The sequence below is a fragment of the Neomonachus schauinslandi genome, chromosome 11, assembly GCF_002201575.2.
Source record: "Neomonachus schauinslandi chromosome 11, ASM220157v2, whole genome shotgun sequence".
NCBI lineage: Eukaryota > Metazoa > Chordata > Mammalia > Carnivora > Phocidae > Neomonachus > Neomonachus schauinslandi.
The window spans coordinates 81,790,229-81,817,813 of NC_058413.1; the positions used below are offsets into that span (position 1 = coordinate 81,790,229).

Here is a 27,585-nt window from a genome sequence, read left to right on the forward strand (position 1 = left end):
GCGCCTGGGTGGCTCAGTTGGTTAAGCGACTGCCTTCGGCTCAGGTCGTGATCCTGGAGTCCCGGGATCGAGTCCCACATCGGGCTCCCCACTCGGCGGGGAGTCTGCTTCTCCCTCTGACCCTCCCCCCTCTCATGTGCTCTCTCTCTGTCTCATTCTCTCTCAAATAAATAAATAAAATCTTTAAAAAAAAAAGTAAATAAAAATAAAAAATAAAAAATAAATAAATAAAAGGGGCTTAGCATTGTATAAAGGCTTTTACAATCTTCTGGCTAAATCCCTGAAAATATTATTAATGGAGAAAATGGTTTCACTTTATAAAGACCGAATTAAGGAGCCAGGAATCCCAAAGAAAAAATTCCTAATTTCCAGGGATTCCCTTTGCTGTGCATTATTTGGGGAAAGAGAACTAGTTTCGCACAGGACTGAAAAATAAAAATATGAGGTGGGAACATGACCTTTCACTATCAGCTGCCTGGCCTCGTATCTACAAGCCTCTTGGGAGGAAAGCCCTTGATCCCCTCTTCCCATTTCTGTATACTGGGCAAAGGTACTCAGTCCCCATCAGTATGGGACACTGGGGCTGTTTCCTTCATGCAGGTAAAAATGCAATGGAAAACATGCAGGCAATATATCAACATAAGCCAACTAACTTGGAAGTTGTTAAATTCTCCCTTATCCTAGTGCAGTGGTTTCAAATGTGAGTGTGCATTTAAAAATTGAAATTTTGACTTCAAAATGTCAATTCCCAAGCTCTATCACTAGAGAGAGATTCAGTAGGTCTGGGGCAAAGCCCAAGAGTCTCCCTCCTGCCCTGGAGCTGTTTCCTGAATTTGACAGATGACAAGAATCCCCTGGAGTGCTGTTTGACACACAGACATTTCCAGACCTCCCATGGGGACTGAGTCCATACGCCTGGGGTGGGGCCTTGGAATCTGTACGTGAAACAGTGCACTCAAATGATTCTCACAATCAGGCAAGCCTGGAAAACACTGCTCTGGGGTCAGTTATACACAGGAAGGAGGGAGGGGCTGAGATCACTCCCCAGGTGATTGTGATGGTGACATGCCCCATCTGCCCCATCCTGTCTTCAACACCTCTCCTTTAGAACCAGCATCCGAGAGACGGTATCATCACAGAACAGGGTAAAGTTACTGAGGCTAAAACTCTGGCTGTCAGCTTACCACAAAATGCTTATAACTGGATAAATTTCTGGAGACCTTACACGACATTATGTTTTGATAATTTTATCAATTATCAAAGAAGTGGAGTTAGTTTATCTATCTATCTATCTATCTATCATCTATCTATCTATCTATCTATCATCTATCTATCTATCTAAAGTAGGCTCCACACCCAGCATGGAGCCCAATATAAGGCTCGACCTCATGACCCTGAGATCAAGACCTGAGCTAAGATCAAGAGTCGGATGCTTACATCCCAGAAATGGAGTTTATTAAACTCAGTTAAGGGGCACCTGGGTGGCTCAGTCATTAAGCCTCTGCCTTCAGCTCAGGTCATGATCCCAGGGTCCTGGGATCGAGCCCCGAGTTGGGCTCCCTGCTCAGCGGGAAGCCTGATTCTCCTTCTCCTACTCCCCTGCTTGTGTTCCCTCTCTTGCTGTGTCTCTCTCTGTCAAATAAATAAATAAAATCTTTAAAAAAATTTTTAAAAATAAATATATACTCAGTTAAAAGCAACATGATTAACTATGTTCCCAACATCACAAGACTCCAGAAAGTCTATTTTGAGGAGATAAACATATTGCAAGTAATCACTTATTAGTCATTTAGCTGTTACTCAGAACTTTCTCATCTTTCCTTTCAATGTACCCGAGTGAGTTTTGGTGAATCCAGTCATCTCCAGAAGAAAGCTGACCAGTTGTCTAAACTGATGGTCTAATATTAAAAATGTTCTATCCACTTGCCAGTCTTCAGATGAAATATTTTCAAAAAGTAACTCACAGACTTCCATCTCCTGCTCCTCACATCTGGCTGAGCCTGCATCATTGGAAGCGATGCAGTAATACTGCCCAGAGTCTTCCTTGTGAACAGCATTGAAAACCTGTTGCAGGAAATTACAAGTAAATCATGAGACCAATCAACAGAGCAGACCTCTGGGGACTGAAGAGAAGACTTCGCCATGCTCCTCTCCCCCACGAAGGCACTAAGTCCAGAGCTTAGTAAAATGTCTTCTCATTTGCTCCTGGTTTCCTTTCAGTTTCTGCTCACTGTCCAGGTTCTTCCCTGATATTCTTCCCCTGCAGTCTTGCCCAAGAGCTCCTGAACAGTGAGATCCCCTCAGGTTTGTGTGGGCTTTACTTTTATTCAGGGAAAGGGACTCTCTGATAAGCATTGTTTCTCAGCAACACTTGGGCAACACAAATACAGAGGATCCTACAGAACCTGGCTTGTTACTATGTGTAGTTAGATACGCCACGGATCAGGAGGCCTGGCTGCAGTAAAGCTCGGCTGAGATGCTGCCGTGGAGGGCAGTCTGTCCTGTACACAAGACCAACCTTATTTCACCTCTCCCCCCCCCACCCCACCTCCCACCACCAGTGCTGGGTTGTTTTGAAGAAAATTCTAGACACGTGTTATCCGTAAATACTTAAGCATGCAACTCTAAAAGACAAGGACTTCTTCAGATTATAACTACAATACCATTACTGCACCTAAAACAATGAACAATTCCTTAATATCGAATATCCCGCCAGTAATCCAATTTCCCTGTCTCATGATTTTTACAGTTGGTTATTCATATCAGGAACCTAACATTACCCACCCACTACATTTAACAGACCTCCACAATCACCTTTATTTTACAGGTTTCCCTTCCTTTATTTTATCCCCTTAGAATTTATTTGCTTATAAGCAGGACGGGAGGTTCATTTTTCCCCACAGAATCTCCAACATTATAGGTTTTTAGTCCCTGTCTTACAGAGTTCATTGTCTTTCCTAATAAGTGCTCTTTCCACAACAGGTCTCCCTTCCTCAACAAAGACAGTTCTATCCTCACCTCTGAGAAGAGGTCTTACCAGAGTGCCTGTTTCAGAGTTCAAGAGAAAAGAGGAATTTCGGAATCTGGGATTGGCTCGGGAGTCGGTGGGCAGCGGCACGTCGTTGCGGTACCAGCTGTAGTAGGGCCGGGGGTAGCCCTCGCTCTCCTGGCAGTGTAGCGTGGCCGACTTGCCGACCGGTACAGCCTTCGGGACTCTGCACACAGGAGGCACTGGCTTCACTGCGGGAGAAATACGGGTTGGCGTTCCAAGTCAGCAGCATGGACTGATTCCTCTCAAAGCCCACGGTAAGGGCGCCTGGGTGGCTCAGTTGGTTAAGCAACTGCCTTCAGCTCAGGTCATGATCCCGGAGTCCCGGGCTCGAGTCCCGCATCGGGCTCCCTGCTCAGCAGGGGGTCTGCTTCTCCCTTTGACCCTCCCCCCTCTCATGTGCTCTCTCTCTCTCATTCTCTCTGTCAAATAATAAATAAAAAAAAAATCTTAAAAAAAAAAAAAGGCCCATGGTAAATCTGCTCCCCAAACAGGACAACCGGCCAGGGGCTGCAGCACTGCTGCCCCCACGTCGCGCCCGCAAGCTCGGATCTGCCGCTGCATCGGCCCCGCGGCTCACCCTCCACTCCCCGTGTATGACCCCTCAGTGCATTCCTAATGCCTCCAGCTTCCGAGGAGCCCCTCCTGCGGCTGGTGGAGGGAGAGCTCCACTTCCCTTCCAACCTTCCACCCCAACTCAGGCAGCCCAAGCTCCTACAACCGCCTACTCCCTGAGTCCTGTGATACCCCTAGGGATATAGTCTAGAAGTAAAGAAAGAGCTGATCTTTTTTTTTTTTTTTTTTTTTGAATTTTTTATTTATTTATTTTTCCCCTTTCCGGATCTTTTTTATTTTCTAGACAGACTCATGAGGCCTAAAAGGGGGAAATGTTTTAACTTCATGTGAGCTCCTACCTTGCACAGTTAACTCAATGACAATCTCATCAATTTCTTTGCGGTCGTTTCGAGCAACCACCTCACAGCGATAAAGGGCTGAGTCTGTCCGGGTCACATTCCAGATCCTTAGAGAGGTTTTCCCCAGTAGTTCTGCACGACCTGCCAAATCTCCTGTAGAAAAGAGGATGCAGAACATAAAAAGACTGTTTACAGACATCTCTGCCACCTGAAGGTGGTGGCTTCTGGGGCTAGCATTTAATGCCTCCATAAGGAGATTGCACACAGGCTTCTGTTTCTGCTCCTGGAAAAGAGAGGTGAACTGGGGACACTGAGCACCAAAACAGTACCTGGTGTGTAAGAGGTACATGTGTCATTACAGATGTCTCTGTTGTTAGAGCAGAGACCTCATTTCCTTTCCATCATTCCTAGCCAGGATTCCCATTAAAAGAGAAAGAAATCAAACAAACAACATTAGAAAACAACCAGTATTCATAAATGGTGCCGGGACAACTGGATATCCACATGCAAAAGAATGAGGTTGGACTCCTACCTCATACTATATACAACAAAGACCTTCCTATAAGAGTTAACAGCATGGGGGCTCCTGGGTAGCTCAGTTGGTTGAGCGTCTGCCTTCGTCATGCCTCAGGTCATGATCCCGGGGTCCTGGGATCGAGCCCCGCTGCTCAGTGGGGAGTCTCCTTGTCCCTCCCCACCACTTGTGCTCGCTCTCTCACTCTCTCTCTCTCTCTGAGCGTTTGCTCTCTCAAGTAAATAAATGGAATCTTTAAAAAAAAACCCAAGAATTAACAGTATGACTCTTAGGAAAAAACAGATATAAATCATCATGACCTTGGATTAGGCAGCAATTTCTTAGAAATGGCACAAAGACCGCAACCCTAAGAAATAAAGTTACGTTGGCCCTCACTGGAATTTCATGAAAAATTTTAAAACTTTTGTGCTTCAAAAGACACATGCAAGTTTTGAAAAGACAATCCACTAAATGGGAGAAAGTATCTGGGACAAAGGACTAGTATCCAGAATATAAAAGGAATTTGCAACTCAACAATAAATAGACAAATAACTAAAAACGGGCAAAAGATTTGAGTAGACATTTCTCCAAAGAAATATATACAAATGGCCACCAAGAACATGAAAATATGGTCAGCATCATTAGTCACCAGGGAAATGCAAATCAAAACCACAATGAGATACTTCACACCCACTAGGATGGCCAGAATTGAAAAGATGGACAATTATAAATGTTAGTGAGGATGTAGGGAAATACACTGAAGGAATGTAAAATGGTACAGCCACTTGGGAATATAGTTGGGCAGGTTCTTAAAAAAAAACAAAACTATACATGCAAACACCATATTACCTAGCAATTGTACTTTGGGTCATTTATCGTCCCCAAATGAAAACTTATGTTCACACATAAACCATTATGTTTACATGAATATCCATAGCTGCCTTATTGATAATAGCCAAAAACTGGAAACAACCCAAGTGTACATCAATTGACAAATGGATAAAAAAAAAAAAAAGTGGCCTACCTACAGTGAAATATTATTCATCCATATAAAAAGGAATGAAGTACTGAGACATGCTACACCATGGATGAACGTTGAAAATAATATGCTGAGTGGAAGAAGTCAATCACAAAGAACCACATATTGTACGATTCCATTTATATGAGGTGTCCAGGATAGGCAAATCCATAGAGACAAGGTAGATTAGTGGTTGCCAGGAGGTGGGGACAGAGGGGAAGGGAAGTCACTGCTAAAGGATATACAGTTTCTTTTGGGGTTGATGAAAGTGTTCTGGAATTTGATAGCAGTGATGGTTGCACATCTTTGTTGAATATACTAACAACCACTGAAGTATACACTTTAAAAAAAATGTGAGTTTTGTGCTATATGAATTATATCTCAATATTTAAAATTTTTAAAGCATAAAAAGATGGTATGCTTTCAAAGAAGCATGAAGAACCTAGAGAATGACAAATAAAGGGGAACGCCTGGGTGGCTCAGTTGGTTAGGCATTTGCCTTCAGCTCAGGTCATGATCCCAGGGTCCTGGGATGGAGCCCCACATTGGGTTCTCTGCTCAGCGGGGAGCTTGCTTCTCCCTCTTCCTCTGCCTGCCACTCCCCCTGCTTGTGCTCTCTCTCTCTGTCAAATAAATAAATAAAATCTTAAAAAAAAAAAAAAGAATGACAAAGGAAGGAGTTAGAAAAAAAATGACACAAAAATAGAAAATAATTATTACTAAACCTGCTGACTGGTGGCAAGAACAGAAAGGATTTACCATAATACAATAAAAACAGAAAAATGCTGATGACGAAAGATGAACATTTGCAAAAACATTTTTTTTTAAGATGTTATTTGTTTATTTGAGAGAGAGAGAGATAGTGAGAGCATGAACAGGTAGAAGAGGGAGAAGCAGGCTCCCTGTGAGCAGGGAGACTGACGTGGGGCTCCATGCCAGGACCCTGGGATCATGACCTGAGCTGAAGGCAGATGCTTAACTGACTGAGCCCCCAGGTGTCCCCCCAAAATATGATTTTTAAGAGCCTATGACTCCTGGTGATATTGGGGACCCAAAGCAGGAAGACTGAGATTTGGCCATTTCCACAACATCTCTCCTCTTCTCTGAAGCCTCAACTATCAACTTCTCTGAGAACTCCAAAGCCAGCCCTTAGAAGCTGTTGCATTTGTCCCTCGTGTTTACCCCGTCCCTCCCGTCAGAGTGAAGGTAAGGTCCCACTGCATGTCATCTATAATTTCTCTCTCTCCCTCCCTTGCCACAGCCAGCTCCTAGCAATCCCTCCCCATGTCTTTCTACACTGCCTCAACCTTAGCTCTGGCCATCAGCAGCTCCCTTCTAGCATCTGCAAAAAAATTCTAAATTAGCACCACTGCTCTGAGTTTCCCCATCCCCAATCTCCTTTACAAACCAAGTCAAGTCTTTCTAAAGTGTAAATGAAATCATCTTCCTTCCCTCTAAAAAATCTTTGCAGACCTCAAGATATTGTCCATTCTTACATGGCATTCAGTGCTTCTTGCTGGCCCTGGCAAGCCTCAACAGCCATGTGGAGTCACTCCTCTCTTCCCTCCTTAAGTCCCAGCTGTGATAGAGATCTTGAAGTTTCCTTAAGCAAACCTGCCTTTTGCTTCCACATCTATATATGCAGAGCATTCTTTCTTGCCCAACACCTTCCTCCACCCCACCCCTCACCATCTGGCCTGGTCGACCGGCTTCATAGCTCAGCCTAGATGTTGCTTCTGGGAAGCCTCCCCCACCACCTGCCCTGCTCCTACTTCATGTGATCAGAGATACCCTATGCTGACGTCTGTTCTAGCAAATGCTTTCTCAGTGTGGGAAGCTTGGCACACAGTAGTTGCTCAGTAAATACCTGTCTTGTCTCCTTGCTGTTCCATGTGATCCTTCTGATTAATTCATGCAGCTGGTATCACGAATGGGACCATGATAAGAGGATGGCCTAGGAAAATGTTCACTCTGATAACTCAACAGGATGGGCTACAGATGGATTTAAATCATAACTAATGAGGTGATACTTGTTGAAGCTGAATGACAGGGACAGGGAGGTTCAATATATTATTCTCATTACCTTTCCATATTTGAATTTTCCGTAAGTGAAACAAACAAAACAAAAAAAACCAATCCTGGATGCAGATGCAGGACCAGTCAGAGGAAAGTCTCTGGGTACAAGTATATGCCTGGGCCTTGTGGACAAAGGAGGGGATTAGAGGATCATACCCTGAATTCTGTTGTCAAAAAAACACATATGTGGTTTGGTCATCTTGAATTTTCTTCCATTCAATCCTGGGGTCACTTGTCTGTGAATCCGTAATGATACAAGATAGTTCCACACCTAATGAGCAAAAAACAAAAACAAAAACAAAAAAAACCTCTCAGAGAATGGGGAACAATTTTATGATCACTTATATACCTGGACACTGCAAGCTATCTCTAATTTTAAAGAAGTCTTGCATGCAGGTTAAAAAAATCTATCTCCAGGCTCCAATGACTTTAAGAAAAGCTGAATTTAGGCAGAAAAATAATAAAGACGATTACCAAGAACTTTTACTAAATAGAGTACACACTCCCCCTTAATACTGTGCTTGTATGTAAGAAAATTCTTTGTTATATACATACAAAGCCAGGGCGGAATCTGATTCTCACCAATATAAAACCTGCAGAGTTCCCTGTTGGCATGCTGAAGGAGTACTTCCTGACACACGTGCACATCAAATGCACTGCTAAGGAGCCACCCACCCGGACGTCTCTAGGGCACTGTGCGCCTGTGTTTATCTGTCCTGAGTTGGCTGCAAGACTACCAAACGTCCATTAGATGGCGCCCATTCTCTTAGTAGTCTCCCTTGTACTTACTTTCAAATTCCTGTACTACTGGGGTTCGGTTGCTGGATTTGAGATTCACGGCCCCAATCAAGCAACCTGAAGGAAAAAAAATAAAGTAAAATCAGAGACAATGCAACTCTAAAATGGCAGAGAACCCTCCAACCAAGTTCAGATTTTTCCCTTCTATATAGGCTACAATCACTAACCACTAGGTTAGTGGTTGATAGAAAAATATATTCCAAAACAAAGTCTCTTAGATACAGCAAGTTGATCGCTTTCTTTCTTAGCCTGACCTCACTGGAATGAAATGAGTGGAAGAGTTCTGAGAATTTAGTTCCAGAACATAACTGCCCTGGAGCTAAAGCTCTAAGAATTTCCTTCTTGCTCAGAGCCATTCTTAATCCTGTCAACATCTTTCATCCAGACCCACCTGGGCCTTGTCATTTCTGCCTCCTGCATCTCTCCTCTCCTCTAGGCTTCCACCCCAGCAACGGCACTCTTGGTGGATTTGATATGGCCCAGACTCATGGCCTGGTACCTTCCCCTTCAGGATGGCACAACATTCTCTGGTATAGATATCAACCAGCTAAGAAACCACCTCGCTATATTAACCATGTAACCCAGTGATTCTCATTCATTAAAAAGTTTTCACTAGGACATACCCTCCCCAATGTATGTGCTAGGGTGAGCGCTGTGAATTGTGTAAGACTGTTGAATCACAGACCTGTACCTCTGAAACAAATAATACATTATATGTTAAAAAGAAAAAAAAGAAGATAGTAGGAAGGCAAAAATGAAGGGGGGAAAATCGGAGGGGGAGACAAACCATGAGAGACTATGGTCTCTGAGAAACAAACTGAGGGTTCTAGAGGGGAGGGGGGTGGGGGGATGGGTTAGCCCAGTGATGGGTATTAAGGAGGGCACGTACTGAATGGAGCACTGGGTGTTATATGCAAACAATGAATCACGGAACACTGCATCAAAAACTAATGATGTACTGTATGGTGATTAATATAATAAAATAAAATTAAAAAAAAAAAGTTTTCACTTGGGGCTCCTGGGTGGCTCAGTCTGTTAAGCATCCAACTCTTGATTTTGGCTCAGGTCATGATCTCAGGGTCCTGGGATCAAGCCCCATGTGGGGCTACCCATTCAGCAGGAATCTGCTTGTCTCCCTCCCTCTGCTCCTCCCTGCGCTGGCTCATGCGCATGCTCTCTAAAATAAATAAATAAAATCTTTAAAAAAAAGTTTTCACTAGTTTTTGGTAAAATGAGAAAATAATAACAATTTTCATGAAGCTACTGAAGAAATCAAGATATGCCAATTGCATAGTAATCCCTTTCAAAACTAGCATCTGACTATCCATGTGCTTGAACAAACATTAAAACCAGTTTATCATGGTCTCAAACGTCTTACCTATTTCCTTGGAGATCAAGTAGATACACTGACCACCCATAAAATCTCATTCTTCAGCTACCTGGCTTCTAGGAAAATATGCATTCCCCAAAGAGGGCCTTCATACAAAACCCTCATTAAGGTCTCTGGATCTTAGCTTACTATCCCAGCTAAAGACAATGTGCAGAAAGACATGTACTCTAAATGGCTTTCTAACTCCTTGTACATTAGGTGGGATGCAGGTCACAACAATCCAGTCTTTCCCCTTTATAAATCTTATTTAATGGTTCAGTTACATGTGTACATTCCAAGTATACATTTTGATCCTTTCTTCTTATTTAGTAAGACTTCATTAATTATAGCAAAAGCCATAAAAAATTTACTAAGAGGGATGAAAATCAGAAGTATAATACATATACTTGAGTTGTTATTAATTTCTAGAACACTGACTTCTACAAAAGGTTACAGAACCAAGACAAGTAAAGATAATCTTATTTTGTTTTGATTAACCATGGGCTACTCCTTTTGGGAACAAGAAACACATCCCATGTATGTGCAGCATTTTCTACTTCTCCTTCAATCTGAAAGCTCCCAGTGACCCACTGATAAAGAGTAATAAATGATGCTTTGAATATCTACCAAGGCCACACAGGTTCCTTCTAAGGAAATAATCACAGACAGTTCTTTCAGTACGATCACTATAATTTGGATGATGAAGACACTGAAACTCTGGTTACAAATGACTATGACCAGGAATCAGCTTCCAACCTAGAGGCCATCTAAGGGGCCTTTGAGGTAACTCATGAGAATTTCACTCAACTGAATAATAAACAACTAGACAACACAATCTGCCCCTTTCCTTTAAGAAGTATGATGTTAAGAGAAATTAAGAACGCATTAGAGAGTTCATAGTCACCAGAAAAACAGAGTGGAAGAAGAGTAGAAGGAGGGATTAGCTGACTTAACAAAATGGTGGAATCACTAGAGTTGGTAACAAGTGAACTGGAGGACAAAGAGGTAACAGGGAAGTTACTCTAGTGTCTGCAACAATGTCGAAATTTCATGAAGGCTAATAAACCTCTAGAGTGAACTAAGCCAATGTGCTTCTTACAACCTACAAGCTAAGGTAATACAGCCCCAGATAATGGAAATAATCACCTCTTTTAACCCCTCTACTCCGCAGCAAAGAGGTGAATGCTCTATACTCCTTAATGAAGGCTCGGCCAGACCCTCTCCTGCCCAATTACCCTGGATAAGTTTCACAGGCAGCTGCCTGTGCCAATCCTGCAAGACAGTATGTCCCAGGAAGATTAAACAACAGAGGACCACTACAAGCAAGTGAAGCTCTGAGGATTCACCACAGCTGGGCCCGAGCTGAGGCGGCCCACACTGAGAGTCCTATAGCTCAGAAATCTCCTTCTATTCTTAAACAAGTCTTTTTTTATTACTATTATTCTTAAACAAGTCTTAAACTTACAAATATTCTACACTGCCTCATTTACCCATCCCCACAAGCCCAGATCCCACTTTAAAATACAGACGACCCTTGAACAATACGGGTTTGAACTACACAGGTCCACTTACAGGTGGGTTTTTAAGGGCTGATCGCAAAAGCCACATGGTATTTATTTACAACTGCCCAGCCCAGTCTCCACAGGAGAATCAAACGTGACTGGTGCAGAAGTCACACTTGCTGCCCTCTGAGAACGCAGGGAGGGGAGGCCTGCAGGGAGCCAGCCGTCAGCAGCCCCGGGGAAGCCCTGGTACCAGACAGGGCTACAGGTGGCCCATTGTGCCAACAGGGTGGTCGGTTTGAGTGCCCAGGGCTGGCAGGCAGGAGGCTGGGCTGAAGCACAAGAACACGCCCAGAAGGTCCTCCGTGCTGCCCTGAGTCCCTCCTGGCCCAGCGCTGACCCGCTCCCCCGAAGCTGCTGATGGTTACAGCCGGCAGCATACCTCCAGGCAGGTGGGTCAGTGGTACTGAACCTCCAGGCCACCACCGTCAGCACCCACGGGCCGCCCAGCCGCTGCCACCGCTGAGCAGAGACCACCAGGCTGTGGAACATCATCACCCCAGAGCCAGCCCCACCGCCACCATCCCGTCCCAGCCCCTCCTGGAGGAATTTTTAAAATAAATATCCATACAGGACTGTAAATGTACTTTCTCTTATGATTTTAACTTTTTCTTTCCTCCAGGCTATTTTATTATAAGAATGCAGCATATAATACATATAAAATATGAGTTTATCGACTGTTTATGTTATAGGTAAGGCTTCTGGTCAACAGTAGGCTATTACTAACAGTTAAGTTTTGGGGGAGTCAAAAATTCAGAAATTACAGGATTTTCAACTACAGGGGGGAGGGCAGGCACCTATTACCTATTAGCCCCATCTTGTCCAAGGGTCAACTGAATAGCAATAACTTGTGTAAAAGAATGGTGCTATGAGGACTAGAACAAACCGAACTCTTACAGGCATCACAAGTAACTCATCTGGAATACTACCCATGCCTGAGGTAAGATTCTGACATAACCAGCTGGGAAATGGGGTCCGGAAGCCAGCCCTGAAGTGGTGGCTGCTGAAGTTTAATTGTGCACATACTGAACCCCAGTACCATCAGAATACTCACAAAGAGATTATACTACTTAAGACTGAAAAAAGGTAGGGGCGCCTGGGTGGCTCAGTCAAGCATCTGCCTTCGGCTCAGGTCATGGTCCCAGGATCCTGGGATCGAGCCCCGCATCAGGCTCCCTGTTCGGCGGGAAGCCTGCTTCTCCCTCTCCCACTCCCCCTGCTTGTGTTCCCTCTCTCGCTGTGTCTCTCTCTGTCAAATAAATAAATCTTAAAAAAAAAAAAAAAGACTGATAAAAGGGTTTTAGGAAGGAGAAAAAGGGGGGAATCTGTGATAGCATCTATCACATGCTTTTGTCCCTATTTCATATCTATCTTGGCTTCAGACTCTAAGCTTTTTAGGAGAACCCATTCATTCAGCTTTTTTTATTTAGCACCTATTAAATGCCAGATACTGGCCTAAACATTACAGATGATACATGAATAAAACAGATCAAAATATATGTTCTCATGGAGCTTACATTCTAGTTTAAAAGAACAAGTTTTATTAGGTTTACTCATCTTTATATCTTCAATTCTAACACTGAATGATATTTAGTAGGTACTTGGAAAGTGTTTGCTGAATAAATCAAGGTGCATTTTTTGTATTCTGTATTGGGTTTCCTTGACTTGAGCTTTCCAAAAAAATCATTTAGTTGAATTCAGTTTTCTCACAGGGCTATGATGTGGTCACTCTCTTCTTCATCCTGCCTAGGAATAGATTATTGATTCTTGGACTTAGAACATGTCTAAGATACATGTAGTTGTCTGTTTGTATTCAAAACCTCTTAACCAAATTTAAGACTCCCCTCTAGAGGCAGGTGTGGTTAAGTCCCAAGCATATTATGGTTTCAGTATGTGGTCACTAAAATTCAGTAAATCTGGGGCACTGGGTGGCTCAGTTAAGTGTCCGACTCTTGATTAGGCTCAGGTCATGATCTTGGGGTGGTAGGATTGAGCCCCATGTTGGGCTCATGCTCAGTGTGGAGTCTGCTTATCCCTCTCTAGACTCTGCTCTTCCCCCTGCTCATGCTCTCTCTCTCCAAAATAAAATCTTCTTTTAAAAAGATTTTGACAGAGAGCACAAACAGGGGGAGCAGGAGACAGAGAAGCTGACTCCCCACTGAGCAGGAAGCCTGACACGGGACTCGATCCCAGAACCCCTGGGATCATGACCTGAGCTGAAAGCAGATGCTTAACTGACTGAGCCACGCAGGCCCCCTAAAATAAAATCGTTTTAAAAAAATTCAGTAAATCTTTCACCCAGTTTCCCCCATTGGTCATATCTTCCATAATTATAGCACAATATGGGAAACTGACATGTGTAGAAAAAAATTGTATGGTTTTATGTCATTTTATCACATGTGAAGATTCCTGTAATCACCACTGCAATTAATATAAAGAACTACTTAACAAAAAGATGCAGAATTATCCCACCACCAAAGATCCCCCTCATGCCACCCCTTATAGTCACATCTACCCCCTCACCATCTGTTACCCCTAGCAACCACTAATCTGCTCTTCATCTCCACAATTTTGTCACTTAGAGACATATAAATAATATATAAAAATGGAAATACACCATAGGTGACCTTCTGAGATTGGCTTTTTTTTCATTCAGCATAATGCCCTTTAGATCCATCCAACTTGGGTGTAACAATAGTTCATTTCTTTGCATTGCTGAGTAGCATTCCATGGTATGGATGTACCAGTTTAACCACCCACCCATTAAAAGATAGCTGGGTTGTTTTCAGTTTGCAACTATTCTGAATAAAGCTACCAGGAACATGTTTTTGTATGAACATGTTTCCTTTGCACTGGAATAAATGCCCAAGAGTACATGTGCTCTACTGTATGTTGTTGCATGGTCAGTTTTTTTAGGAAACTCACAAACTGTTTCCAGAGTTGGACTGTACCAAAAATTCATTGCTTTCAAAATTCAAATCTGAATTTCAAAATTTTCATGATCTAGGTTTTTTTGTTTTGTTTTACTAACAAGGGACCACTCTGTACTATCTTTGCAACTTCCTGTGAATCTATAATTATTTCAACATTAAAATGTAGAAAACTTGTTATTCCTAAAATGATGATGGTGCATATCAAATCATTATGACATTTGGAATCCACTGGATACAGTAAAAAAAGTGAAGAAACAGTTTTAATTAATATTTACAATATATCAGAAAATATATACTTAAGAACTATTTAAACTTACATAAAAAATTTTATATAAGTTTTCCTGAATTCTTTTAGTGAATACATATGTTAAAAAATCAACTGGCTTAACTGCATTTGTGATCAAAATATGCAATGAAAACACTTACGTGATCATGAATAATTTGGCACTGCCTACATGTTTCTGACATTTCATTGAACATGAGTATTTTGAGGTTTTGCTTTTGGGCTCTCTAAAAAAACCTCAGCAGCAGGCAGAGTGTCTGGCTCTTCCTACCGAACTGAAGGTTAGTGAACAGAGAAAATCAGGTCAGGGTGACATAGAGATTTTTCTCTTTACTGAATGTGGTATTTTTATCTCAAATAAATAACATTTTTAAAAAATTTTTTCCATTTATTTATTTTTTAATTTAGATTCCATTAATTAACATATAATGAATGTATTATTGGTTTCAGAGGTAGAGGTCAGTCTTATTTTCTTTATTACGTTATGTTAATCACCATACATTACATCATTAGTTTTTGATGTAGTGTTCCATGATTCATTATTTGCGTATAACACCCAGTGCTCCATGCAGAACGTGCCCTCTTTAATACCCATCACCAGGCTAACCCATCCCCCCAATCCCTCCCCTCTAGAACCCTCAGTTTGTTTCTCAGAGTCCATCATCTCTCATGGTTCATCTCCCTCTCCGATCTCCCCTCCCTTCATTTTTCCCTTCTGTTTTTTGGGGTTTTTTTTAACATATAATGTACTATTTGTTTCAGAGGTACAGGTCTGTGATTCAACAGTCTTACACAACTCGCAGCACTCACCATAGCACATACCCTCCCCAATGTCATCTCAATAACACATCTCAACTGAATGTGAGACATGGTGCTCCACTCCTAACCTTACTGTGTTTTCTACGTACAATCTATATGAGTGATCCAGTTTTTCCACATTCTCACCATTACTATTTAGAAAAATTTTTTATTCTAGTAAAATATACATAACATAAAATTCACCATTTTAACCACTTTTACATGTATAATCAATTCAGTGGCATTAAGGATATTCATGAAGTTGTGCAACAATTGCCACGATCCATTTCCACAACTTGTTCATCATCCTAAACAGAAGCTCTATACCGATTAAACAGCAACTCCCCATTTCCACCAAACCCCAGCCTCTGGTAACCTCCATTCTACTTTCTATGAGTTTGCCTATTCTAGGTACCACATATAAGTGGAATCATACAGTGTTTGTCCTTTTATGTCTGGCTTATTTCACATAGCATATTTTCAAGGTACATCTGTATAATATGTATCAGAATTTCACTCTTTTTTAAGTCTGAATAATATCTCACATATGTATTTACCACATCTTGTTTATCCATTCATCATTCAACAGATGGGTTGTTTCTACCTTTTGGCTATTGAGAATAATGCTGCTATGAACCATGGTGTACAAGTATCTGTTTGAGTTCTGGCTTTTAATTCTTTTGGGTATGAACCAGGGAGTTTAATTTCTGGATTATATGGTAATTCTATGCGCAATTGTTTGAGGAACTGCTAAACTTTACTGCTGTGGCTACACCAGTTTATGACCCTATCAGCAATGTCCATGAGGGTTCCAATTTCTCCATATCCTCACCAACATTTGTAATTTTCTGTGTTTTGTTTTTTCACTTTTAATAATAGCCATCCTAATGGGTGTGAAAAAATATCTCATTGTGATTTTGATTTGCATTTCCCTAAGCTGGAAGATGCTGCACATCTTTTCATGTGTTTATTGATCATTTGTTTATCTCCTTTGGAGAAATGTTTATTCAAGTCCTTTGCCTTTTTTTTAAGTAGGTGTTTTTGTTGTTGAGTTGTAGGGGTTCTTTATATATTCTGGATATCATGTTTACCTTGAAAACATGCTATGTGAAATAAGCCAGACATAAAAGGACAAACACTGTATGATTCCACTTATATGTGGTACCTAGAATAGGCAAACTCACAGAAAGTAGAATGGAGGTTACCAGAGGCTGGGGTTTGGTGGAAATGGGGAGTTGCTGTTTAATCGGTATAGAGCTTCTGTTTAGGATGATGAACAAGTTGTGGAAATGGATCGTGGCAATTGCTGCACAACTTCATGAATGTCCTTAATGCCACTGATGTGAAACAGAAACCATTGTTTTGTTCTATTGATGGTGTCCTTTGATTCACAGAAGTTTTTAATTTTGATGGAGTCCAATACATCTTTTTCCTTTGTTGCCTGTGCTTTTGGTGTCACATCCAAGACATCATTGCCAAATCCAATGTCATGAAGATTTTCCCTATGTTTTCTTCAAAGAATTTTAGCTTTAGATCTTATATTTAGGTCTTTCATCCATTTTAAGTTATTTTTGTGTAAGGTAGGGGCCCAAATTCATTATTTAGAATGTACATATCTAGTTTTCCCAGCACTATTTTTTTTTTAAAGGGAAAAGAGTTTATTTGAGTCCAAGTTAGGACAGCTTCCCAGGATACACAATCTTCATAAAGAGAGTGCTTGAGGGAAGGAGCTTTTGTTTTGTTTTGTTTTGTTTTTGATGTAGTGTTCCATGATTCATTGTTTGCGTATAACACCCAGTGCTCCAAGCAATATGTGCCCTCCTCAATACCCACCACCAGGCTAACCAATCCCCCCACTGCCTCCCCTCTAAAACCCTCAGTTTGTTTCTCAGAGTCCACAGTCTCTCATGGTTCATCTCCCCCTCTGATTTTCCCCCCTTCATTTTTCCCTTCCTACTATCTTCTTTTTTTTTTTTTAACATATAATGTATTATTTGTTTCAGAGGTGCAGGTCTGTGATTCAACAGTCCTACACAATTCACAGCGCTCACCCTAGCACATACCCTCCCCAATGTCCATCACCCAGCCACACCATCCCTCCCACCTCCCACCACTCCCACAACCCTCAGTTTGTTTCCCGAGATTAAGAATTCCTCATATCAGTGAGATCATATGATACTTGTCTCTCTGATTGACTTATTTCACTTAGCATAATACCCTCTAGTTCCATCCACGTCATTGCAAATGGCAAGATTTCGGTTTTTTGATGGCTGCATAATATTCCAGTGTGTGTGTGTGTGTGTGTGTGTGTGTGTGTGTGTGTGTGTATACCACATCTTCCTTATCCATTCATCTGTTGATGGACATCTTGGCTCTTTCCATAGTTTGGCTATTGTGGACACTGTTGCTATAAACTTTGGGGGTGCACGTACCCCTTTGGATCACTACATTTGTATCTTTGGGGTAAATACCCAGTAGCCAGCACTATTTTTTGAAAAGACTATTCTTCCCCATTCAACAGTCTTAGCACCCTTGTTGAAAATTATTTGACCAGGCATGCAAGGATTTATTTCAGGGCTCTCTATTCTGCTCCATTGGTCCATGTGTCTGCCATTATGCCAGTACCACAATGTTTTGAATACTGTAGCTTCATAGTGTGTTTTGCAATCAGTAAATGTGAGTCCTCCAACTTTGTTCTTTTTCAAGATGACTTCAGCTATTCAGGGTCCCTTGAGATCCCATATAAATTTCAGAATGGGTTTTTGTATTTCAGAAAAGAACACTTCTTTGGGATTTTGAAAGAGAATACACTGAAATGTAGATTCCTTTGGGTAGCATAAACAATATTAAGTTTTCTAGTCCATAAACCCAGAATTTATTCCATTTCTTTGTGTCTTCTTTAATTTCAGCAATGTTTTGCAGTTTTCGGGTACAAGTCTTTTACTTCCTGGATTAAATTTATTCCTAAATATTTTATTCTTGTATAAATGGGATTGTTTTCTTAATTTCCTTTTCTGTATGTTCATTGTTAATGTGTAGAAATGCAACTTATTTTTTGTATGCTGGGATTTTTTTTTTCATTGTTATTAGCTCTAGGCTACCCCCACACTTACTTACTTTCTTTTTTTGCTTTGTTCTTCTTTTTTTTTTTTTTAGGGTTTTCTACATATAAAATCACATTATCCATGAATAGAGATAATTTTACTTCTTTCTTTCCAATATTGTTTTACTTTTTCCTTTCCAATATGAATACCTTCTACTTCTTTCTGTTGCTTAACTGCTCTGGTTAGAAAATCCAAAATTATGTATAATAGAAATGGTGAATGTAGGTATCCTTGTTTTGTTCCTGATCTTAGGGGGAAACCAGTTTTTCACCACTACTTCTTTTTTTTTTTTAAGATTTTTAAAAAAAATTTATTTATTAGAGAGAGAGAGTGAGAGAGAGAGCGCAAGAGGGGGTAGGGTTAGAGGGAGAAGCAGACTCCCCGCCGAGCAGAGCGCCCGATGTGGGACTCGATCCCAGGACTCCGGGATCATGACCTGAGCCGAAGGCAATCGCTTAACCAACTGAGCCACCCAGGCGCCCTCACCACTACTTCTGACATTAACTGTGGGTTTTTCATATATGTTTTTTATCATATTGAGGAAGTCCCTTCTACTCCTTATTGGGTGCTTTTATTATGAAAGGGTATTAAATTTTGTCAAATGCTTTTACTGCATTAATTGACATGATCATGTGGTTCTTTAACTTTATCCTATTAATCTGGTTATTACCTTAACCAATTTTCAAATGTTAAATCATTCTTGCATTCTGGAAACAAATCCCATTCATTCATGGTGTGCATTCCTTTTAATATGTTATGGAATTCAGTTTGCTAGTATTTTTTTGTAAGATTTTTGAATCAGTATTAAGGAATACTGATCTATAGTTTTCTTGTAGTTTCTTTGTCTGGTGTTCGTATCAGGGTAATGAGTTAGGAAGTATTCTTTAACTTTTTGGAAGAGTTTGACAAGATTGATGTTATTCTTTAAATGTTTGTTAGAATTCACCAGTGAACTCATCCAGTCAGAGCTTTTCCCTGTTTTTTGATTACAGATTCGATCTCCTTACTAGTTATAAATCTACTCAGATTTTCTATTTCTTAACAGTTAAGTTCTAGTATTGCTTGTTTCTAGCAATTTGTCAATTTGCTGAAGTACACTTGTTCACAGTATTCTTTCATGATCATATTTATTTCTATAAAATCAGTAGTTACATTCCCCTCCACTTTCTTTTCTGATTTTAGTAATTCAAACCTTCTTTCTTCCTTAGTCAATCTAGTTAAACTTTGTCAATTTTATTTATCTTTTCAAAGAAGATACTTTTATTTTCATTGATTTTTCTCTATTTTTTTCTATTCTCTTTTTTTTTAAATTAATTTTTGCTCTAATCTTTACCATTTCCTACCTTCTGCTGGTTTGGGGTTTAGTTTATTCTTCTTTCTCCAGTTCCTTAGGGTCTAACATTGTTATTGATTTTAGACCTTTCTTTATTGAAATCTTAAGTGTTTGACTCTTAGTACTACTTTCTCCAAATCCCATAAATTTTGGTATATTGTGTTTTCATTTGTCTCAAGGTATTTTCTAATTTCCTTTGTAACTTCTTTGATCCGTTGGTTAAGAGTGTGTTAATTTCCATGTATCTGTGAAATTTCTAGTTTCTTTCAGTTATTTATTTCTAGTTTCATTCCATTGTGACTAGAAAAGATACTTTATATGGTTTAATTTTTTAAATTAAGACTTTTTTGGCTTAAAATATGATCAATCCTAGAGAATGTTCCATGTGTACTTGTGAAAAATGTGTATTCTGCTGTTGCTGAGTGTAGTGTTCTGTATTTGCCTGTTAGGTCCAATTGGTTCATAATTTTGTTCAAGTCCTATATTTCCTTATTGATTTTCTATCTTGTTTATCCATTATTGAAAGTGGGCACTAAAATCTCAAATTATTATTGCAGAACTATTTCTCCCTTCAATCCTGTCAATGTTTGCTTCATATATTAAGGGGCTCAGATGTTTGATGCACACATTTGTAATTATTATATATTATATTATTATTACTGACATTCTTTTTCTCTTTTAATAGTTTTTGACTTAAAGTCTATTTTGTCTTTTGATTACTATTTGCATAGAATATCTTTTCCCATCCTTTCAACCCATTTGTGTTTAAAGTGAGCGTCTTATGGACAGCATGTAGCTGGATCATTTATTTATCCTTTCTGCCAATCTCTGCCTTTTGATGAAGAGTTTAATCCACTTACATTTAAAGTTAAAATTAACTAGGGGCACCTGGGTGGCTCAGTTGGTTAAGCATCTGACTCTTGATTTCAGCTCAGGTCATGATCTAAGGGTCACGGGATTGAGCCCCACATCAGGCTCATGCTCAGCATGGAGTCTGCTTATCCCTCTCCCTGTGTCCCTCCCTCCACTCTCTCTCTCTCTCTTAAATAAATAAAATCTTAAAAAAAATAATTAACTAATAATGGACTTATTTCTGCTATTTTGCTACTTGCTTTCTGTATGTATTATTTTTGTCCCTCATTTCCTTCACTGCTGTTTTTTTTTTTTTAATGTTTTGTTTTTTGGGAGTGACACATTTTGATTCCATTCTCATTTTCTTTAGTGTAAACTCTATAGATACTTTCCTTGTGGTTATCATAAGGTTTATTATAACATCCTAAAATTATAACAAATTTGAACTGATACTAACTTAACTTCAATTATATGCAAAAAATCTACTTTGTCCTTCCCTATGTTATTCTTGACACAAATTACATCTTTACAGGTTGTATGCCTTATCAGTAACATAGATTTATAATTATTTTTATGCATTTGTCTTTTAAATTCTATAGAATTTATAAATCACAATAAGACAAGCTTTTATATTTGTGTGTTTATTTCTACTAGAGATCTTCATATAGATTTGAGTTACTGTCTAGTGTTCTTTCATTTCAATTTGAAGGATTCCCTTTGACATTTTTATGTAGAGCAGATAATGAACTCCCTCAGCTTTTCTGAAAATGTCTTAATTTCTCCCTCATTTTTGAAGGTCAGTTTTGCCAGATCTAAAAATTTCAGTTTAGAGTGTTTTTCTTTCAACACATTAAATATGCCACCCCACAGTTTTCTAGCTTACAACATTTCCGATGAGACATCGCTGATAACTTTATTGATGATTCCCAGTGATAATTCACTTCTCTCTTGCCGCTTTCAAGATTCTCTTTTTGTCTCTGGGTTGTTACAGTTTGAGTGCAATGTGTCTCAGGAAAAGTCCCCTTGAGTTCATCTTACTTGGAGTTCATTCAACTTCTTGGATTTGTAGATTCATGACTTCCATCAAATGGGGACGTTTTCAGCCATTATTTCTTCAAATAATCATCCTGCCCCCTTTTCTCTCTCTTCTTCTGGGACTCCCATAAAGCACATGTTGGTCAGCTTGACAGTGTCCCACAAGTCCCTTAGGCTCTGTTATGGGCTGAACTGTGTGCCCCTCCTCCCCCCAAACAAGATTCATGTTTTGAAGTCCTGGCCCCCAGTACCTCAGAATATGACTAGATGTGGAGACAGAGCCCTTAAAAAGGTGATAAAGTTAAACTGAGGCTATTAGGAGTCCTAATCCAATCTGACTTGTGTCTTATATAAGCAGGAAATTAGGACACATAGAATGATTTGCACTGCAGAGGAAAGACTGTGTGAGGACACAGCAAAAAGGTGGCCATGTGCAGACCAAGGAGAAGCCTCAAAAGTAACCAAACCTTGATCATGGACTTCTATCCTCCAGAACTGTAAGAAAATAGATTCTGGTTGTTTAAGCCACTCAATCTGTGGCATTTGGTTATGACAGCCTAGGAAAATAATACAGGCTATGTTCACTCTTCATTCTTTTTTCTTTCTGCTCCCCAGACTTGATTGATAATTTATATTGCCCTATCTTCTGGTTCACTGATTCTTTTGCCTGATCAAATATGCTGTTTATCCTCTCCGGTGAATTTTTCATTTCAGTTATTGTACTTTTCTGGTCCAGAATTTCTTTCTGATTCCTTTTTATAATTTCTATCTCTTTGTTGATATTCTGATGCTCAAATAATGTTTTCCTGATTTCTTTTCAGTGTTTTCCCTAAGCTCTCTGAGCATATTTAAGATAAATTATTTAATGTCTTTTTCTACTAAATCCAATGTCTGGGCTTCCTCTAGGACAGTTTATTTTCATTCACTTTGTTTCTTTGAATGAGCCACATTTTCCTGCTTATTTGTATGTTTTGCAGGTTTGTTGAAAATTGGGCATTTGACTATTACAAAACTATTACTCAGGAAATCATATTCTCCTTCCCCAGAGTTTGCTATGTGTATGTGTGTGTGTATGTGTGTGTGTGTTTAATTACTGTTGAGAACTGTAGTAGTCTGTTTTGAGAGTTCCAAATGTTTTTTTTTTTTTTTTTCAAACACTATTCCTTTTTGAGCATGGTCACTGAGGTTCCTTTACCTTCTCTTCAGCTAATGTTCTGACAGACATTTCCTGTTCCAATAAAGACTTCCGTGAATGCCAAGAGCTGAAACACACACACACACAAAAGAGAACAGCCACCTTTCCCAAATCTTTGCAGACTGGCTCTATGCAGGGGCACTCCTTCTCCCCTTTCTTATTTAGGCTTGCTCTGAGTATAGGGATCACCCCGGGATGTTATGCTGTTGTTCTGAATGTCCAAATTTCCTAGTCTTATCACAGCTTCTCTTCTGAGCCTTCGATGGCCTAGTGTATATCTCTACCAAGAATCTCTTCCAGCAATTGTGGGTTTGTAGTCCCCTTATAGCTTTTACAAGCAGTGCCTACTTCTTTTCCCATCTGCATTCCAAGTTATATGAGCCAAAGAGAAGCACCTCATGTCTGTCCTTCAGTTATGCCCAGAGAAGTTAGAATAAATGTACCAAATAATCTGCAAATAAGGTTTGCTCTTCTCCCTCCCATTTAGGGGGCAGAGGAGAACAGGGATAGGGAGCGACTGTGGTGGGGAAAGAGTGAGTAAAAATGTCATAAAACTTCCCTACCATTTTAAAGATTGCTTTTTCCCGACAGGGCATTTACTTGGTTGCTATAAACCTTCAACTGTTTTTCAAAGCTCCTACAAAGTTGGTTCAACTTTGGTTGTTTTTTCAGTGTTTCTGTGGGAGAACAAGAGCCTGGAGTTTCTTATTCTACCTCTTGCTGATGTCACTCCAAACTAGCATTATTGCTCTTTTTATTTTTTGTTATTTTAGCCATTCTTATTCATCTTTGTACCTCCAATTCCCAATGATCATACCTGAATTGCAAGATGTTTTTGGAAATGTTATTGACTATAAAGTGGAGGAGAGACACAATTTCAATACAATATGATAATCTACATGTCAGTAACCTACAGAGTGTATGACACAGACAGCTGAAGAGCTAGGATTCAAACCCAGAGCTGTCCGACTCACTGTCTTTGCTCTTTCAGTGTTTCTTCTGATAATGTAGCTCTCACTATAAATTAGAAAACTGGCATTTTTGGACTCCATGATTTCCTAGGGCTTAACTGCTTCAAGTAGAACTGACAAATGTTTTTTCAGCCAGAAGAACTAGGTGGCCCAATCCAGTATAGAGGTAACCACTCAGTGTTGTGCTTAAAATTCCATTTTCTTTTTTTTAATTTAATTTTTATATTAGTCACCGTACAGTACATAATTAGTTTTTGACGTAGTGTTCCATGATTCACTGTTTTCGTATAACACCCAGTGCTCTATGCTATAGCTTTGGCAAGCTCTTCTGTATGCCAAAGCTATAAAATACTATAAAAAAATCTGGGGCATATTTTTAATACTCCTATTGTCTTTCAGTGTGATTGTGTACCTTACATTTATCCCAACTGTAAAATATTATTAGCAACTTTTTAATCCTTCTTTCACCAATAACCAAAGATAGAGAAACATTTAATTATTATCTTATTATCATTACTATATTTGCTATACAGGGATCAATGCCTTTCCAGTGGCCCAAGGAACAGTAAGTTTTACATCGAATGACCTTAGACTTGAGGCCATAAATATATTAACCCTAAATACCATGAGTGGAATAATATAAATGAGAATCCCAAGAAAATTCAGTATGAGGTCCAAGGCAGGTGAAGGAGAGTAGGCTAAAAAAGAAAAAGGAAGGAAAGAAAGAAGGGAGGGTGAGAGGTACTGAGAGGGAGAACATTAAATGGTGGCAAGAAAAATAAGTAAAATAAATGAAAACATAAAAATGATAATTCCTTTTACACCAAATCCAGAAATTCTAAATTTCCGATCATCAAAATATGCTTGAATTCATAGCTGGCAAAGGCTCTTGGTCTTCTAGTCCAAAGGTATTTAATCCCAGCTGGGTAATGGAGGAGTTCTGAGAATGTAGGCACTGGGGTCCAGTCCTGGAAGGCTGCTTTGCAGGTGAGCAGCGATGACAAAGGAATTATAAAACCCACAATATGACATTTCCAACTGTATTAAGGAAAAGACTTGACTTCAGGCCTGTGTGTTCTCAAGCTGATAATAGTTATGAAAATATACCAGCTCAGTGTCAAGCCAAAGCTAAAATCCAAGAGGGAAACCTCTTTTTTCCTGTCTTTCCTTTTTCTGTAAACAACACCCATAGGCTCCGATTTTATTTTATAAGCAAAGGGTACCACTGCCTGGTTCACTGTGAGAGTTAATATACGCTTTCTGCCTGGAGGTACCTCATACCCGCATAACGGCCATGTTAACCCAGACGTGAGGGCAGAGAGGAGAGTAAGGAGCTCTGAAAAGACACAAGTGATGATGGGAAGGCCAGCTGAATATGGCCCAGCCTTGCATTGTCTCTTGCTTTTTATCTCCTATATGCTTTTCATGTTATTCTAGGAGCAGCAGTTGTCACTCCCTTCTCCACTCGGCTTACTTTTTTGAAAAATACGAAACTAACCCTGTATTTCCAGAGGCATCAAGCTTTGGAGTGCTTAAGATAATGGCATTATTTCTTATTCTTGAAACCAAGGCCATCAGAGATGTCACAGTTCCAGAGGTGAGGAGGGAAGGGAAAATGATTCCAATTTATTCCTTAGGTCACCCTCTAAAATACTGATGTAAGTGGTATCATTTCCAACATATGAATGAAGTGACTAACAGACTTGCCTCTAGTCTACAGCTAACTGATGACAAGCTAGTACTCAAGTTGTGTCCTTAGACTCCAAGTTGAACACTCCTTCCATTACACTGTATTGTCTACAGTCCCTTCTTTTCCCCAGGGAATCCATGAAAGAAATTAACATTTGGTTGGTTTCATCTGTGTGTGTGCTTGACAAGAAATGTGGCAAGAGATAATAATAAAAAAAAAAGTTGGGGAATTCTTCTAACCACTTATTTCCCAAATGCTAAATGGCTCTAAGATGGCCCCAAAGGCAATGCTATTCTACAATGCATGAGGGCCAGGTTATTACCAACAGATTGATACTACCCATACATTATTAGAGGCATGAGGATATCCTTAAGGCCCAACAGTTAGGTAGAATCAGCAGGACTTGGGGAGGAAGAGACAAAACCAAGATTAAGAAAGGTTACACATGGGACAGATCTACTTCCAAACACATGCCCCACATCATAAATAGTGGTGTCTGGCAATAGTTTTCTACACAGGAAGACCTGACCAACAAATTCCAACTGCTGTCCTAGCTCTGTCACAGATTTTCTGACCCATCTCCAACTACACAGTTCCCAGACTAAGGGCTCCTTCCCCATATCTGTGTGGCCCTGCCTAAACTACATGAAGAAAGAGCCACAGGAATGAGGCACTACATGGAGAGAAGTAACCAAGCTGGGAATCCTGCCTTGAGAAGAGAGACACACGGGACTGCCCTAAAATAAAGAGCACAGGCCCTTCCCAGTCAGGAGATTCCCTCTCTGCTCTCAGAAACTGATGCCAGAGACATGCATACAAATGAACCTCAGGGCACTGCAGCACAGGCTCAGCAGAAAAACAAAGAGAGATGACGGCAGGGATGGAGTGCACTGGGGCCATTCATCTACATGTGAGTCACCACATTTGACATAAGCCTTCGTCTCATTTGGTTAGGGAGCTGGAGCACAGCACACACAGAATAGAGAGCCAGAGGACCTTGGTGTCAAGTTCTAAATTCCAGTAAGCAGCTGGGCTCAAGAACTGTAAGTATCCCATCCCTCTAGCCACGGGTCTACAAGGAAAATACATGCTTCTCCTGAGAAGTCAAAGGTGGGCTGGGAAAGGGATGTCATATAGAGTATACAATTCCACCTATAAAGAGCCAATCAGTAGTGCTCAGAGAAAGAAGAGCCGACAGAGAAATGAGACCTTTAAACTCACAAATAACAGTTTTGACCCATAGCAAATGTGATGGTAAGCTGCTTCTTGTAGTTCAGTTCACTATTCTGCTAAAAAGGAGAACTGGACCTGTTAAGGCACTCCTCTCTGAACAGGCCTGTCAACCTAGCCTGCAGGATGGATGCCTAAGGTAGAGAATAGAACAAAGCAGACACTGCACTTCCTCCCACCAACATTTTGATAATTAACAAAGCAGGAGGGAACTAAAGGGTAAGTACATAGCACTGCTGGGAATTCAAAGAACTGTACATTCTTCTGAAAATTGTTTAGGTTGTCTGACAGCACATTGGGAACACTAATTAAGCCTCCAGCATTCCATCAATGTAGGTAAGGACAACTACACTCATTTCCCGGTTAGGGGACCAAGTCCTAGAGGTTAATGTCTACAAGCACAAAGTAAAAACCGGAAGCCAGGAGTTCTGACTCTGAGTCCCCACTTCCTGCTCTATTTCATAATCTTTCTTATATAAGAAGAAACATATTATTAAAATCTATCCAGAACTAAAAGAGACTGAAACAAATACATGTAAAGAGGATCTGGAACTAAAAGGAAAACATGACTCAGACCCTGAAGCCTAAACTTATATCCCATTGTTCTACTGAAACCCTTTCTCAGATGAGTGTGCAAGGGAAGTGGCCTTTTAAAAAAAGCCTCTGGAATGATATGCAGATGGCACTGGCATCTTCAACACAGCCATCTCTTCCTTTTAGGGAAGATGTGGAACTGAATTAAGGGGCAGTGAAGAGAGCAGGCAGATGGGGAAGATAAGGCAGAGGAGGAAACGCTGATGTTGAGGTTCACAATGGCCTTCCCAGTTCATGTAGGCTCCTCAGATTATTCTCTGGAACTGC

General features: G+C 40.3%; 1 protein-coding gene across 1 annotated transcript in view; it reads right to left on the reverse strand.

Annotated features, from left to right (window-relative positions):
• JAM3 (junctional adhesion molecule 3) overlaps window positions 1-27,585 on the reverse strand; it is a 103,865-nt gene that overhangs the window by 5,467 nt on the left and 70,813 nt on the right. The window contains 6 exon segments of the mRNA XM_021696406.2: window positions 1,965-2,064; window positions 3,038-3,240; window positions 3,964-4,116; window positions 7,728-7,749; window positions 7,751-7,842; window positions 8,361-8,426. Coding sequence (XP_021552081.1) covers window positions 1,965-2,064; window positions 3,038-3,240; window positions 3,964-4,116; window positions 7,728-7,749; window positions 7,751-7,842; window positions 8,361-8,426 — 636 coding nt within the window.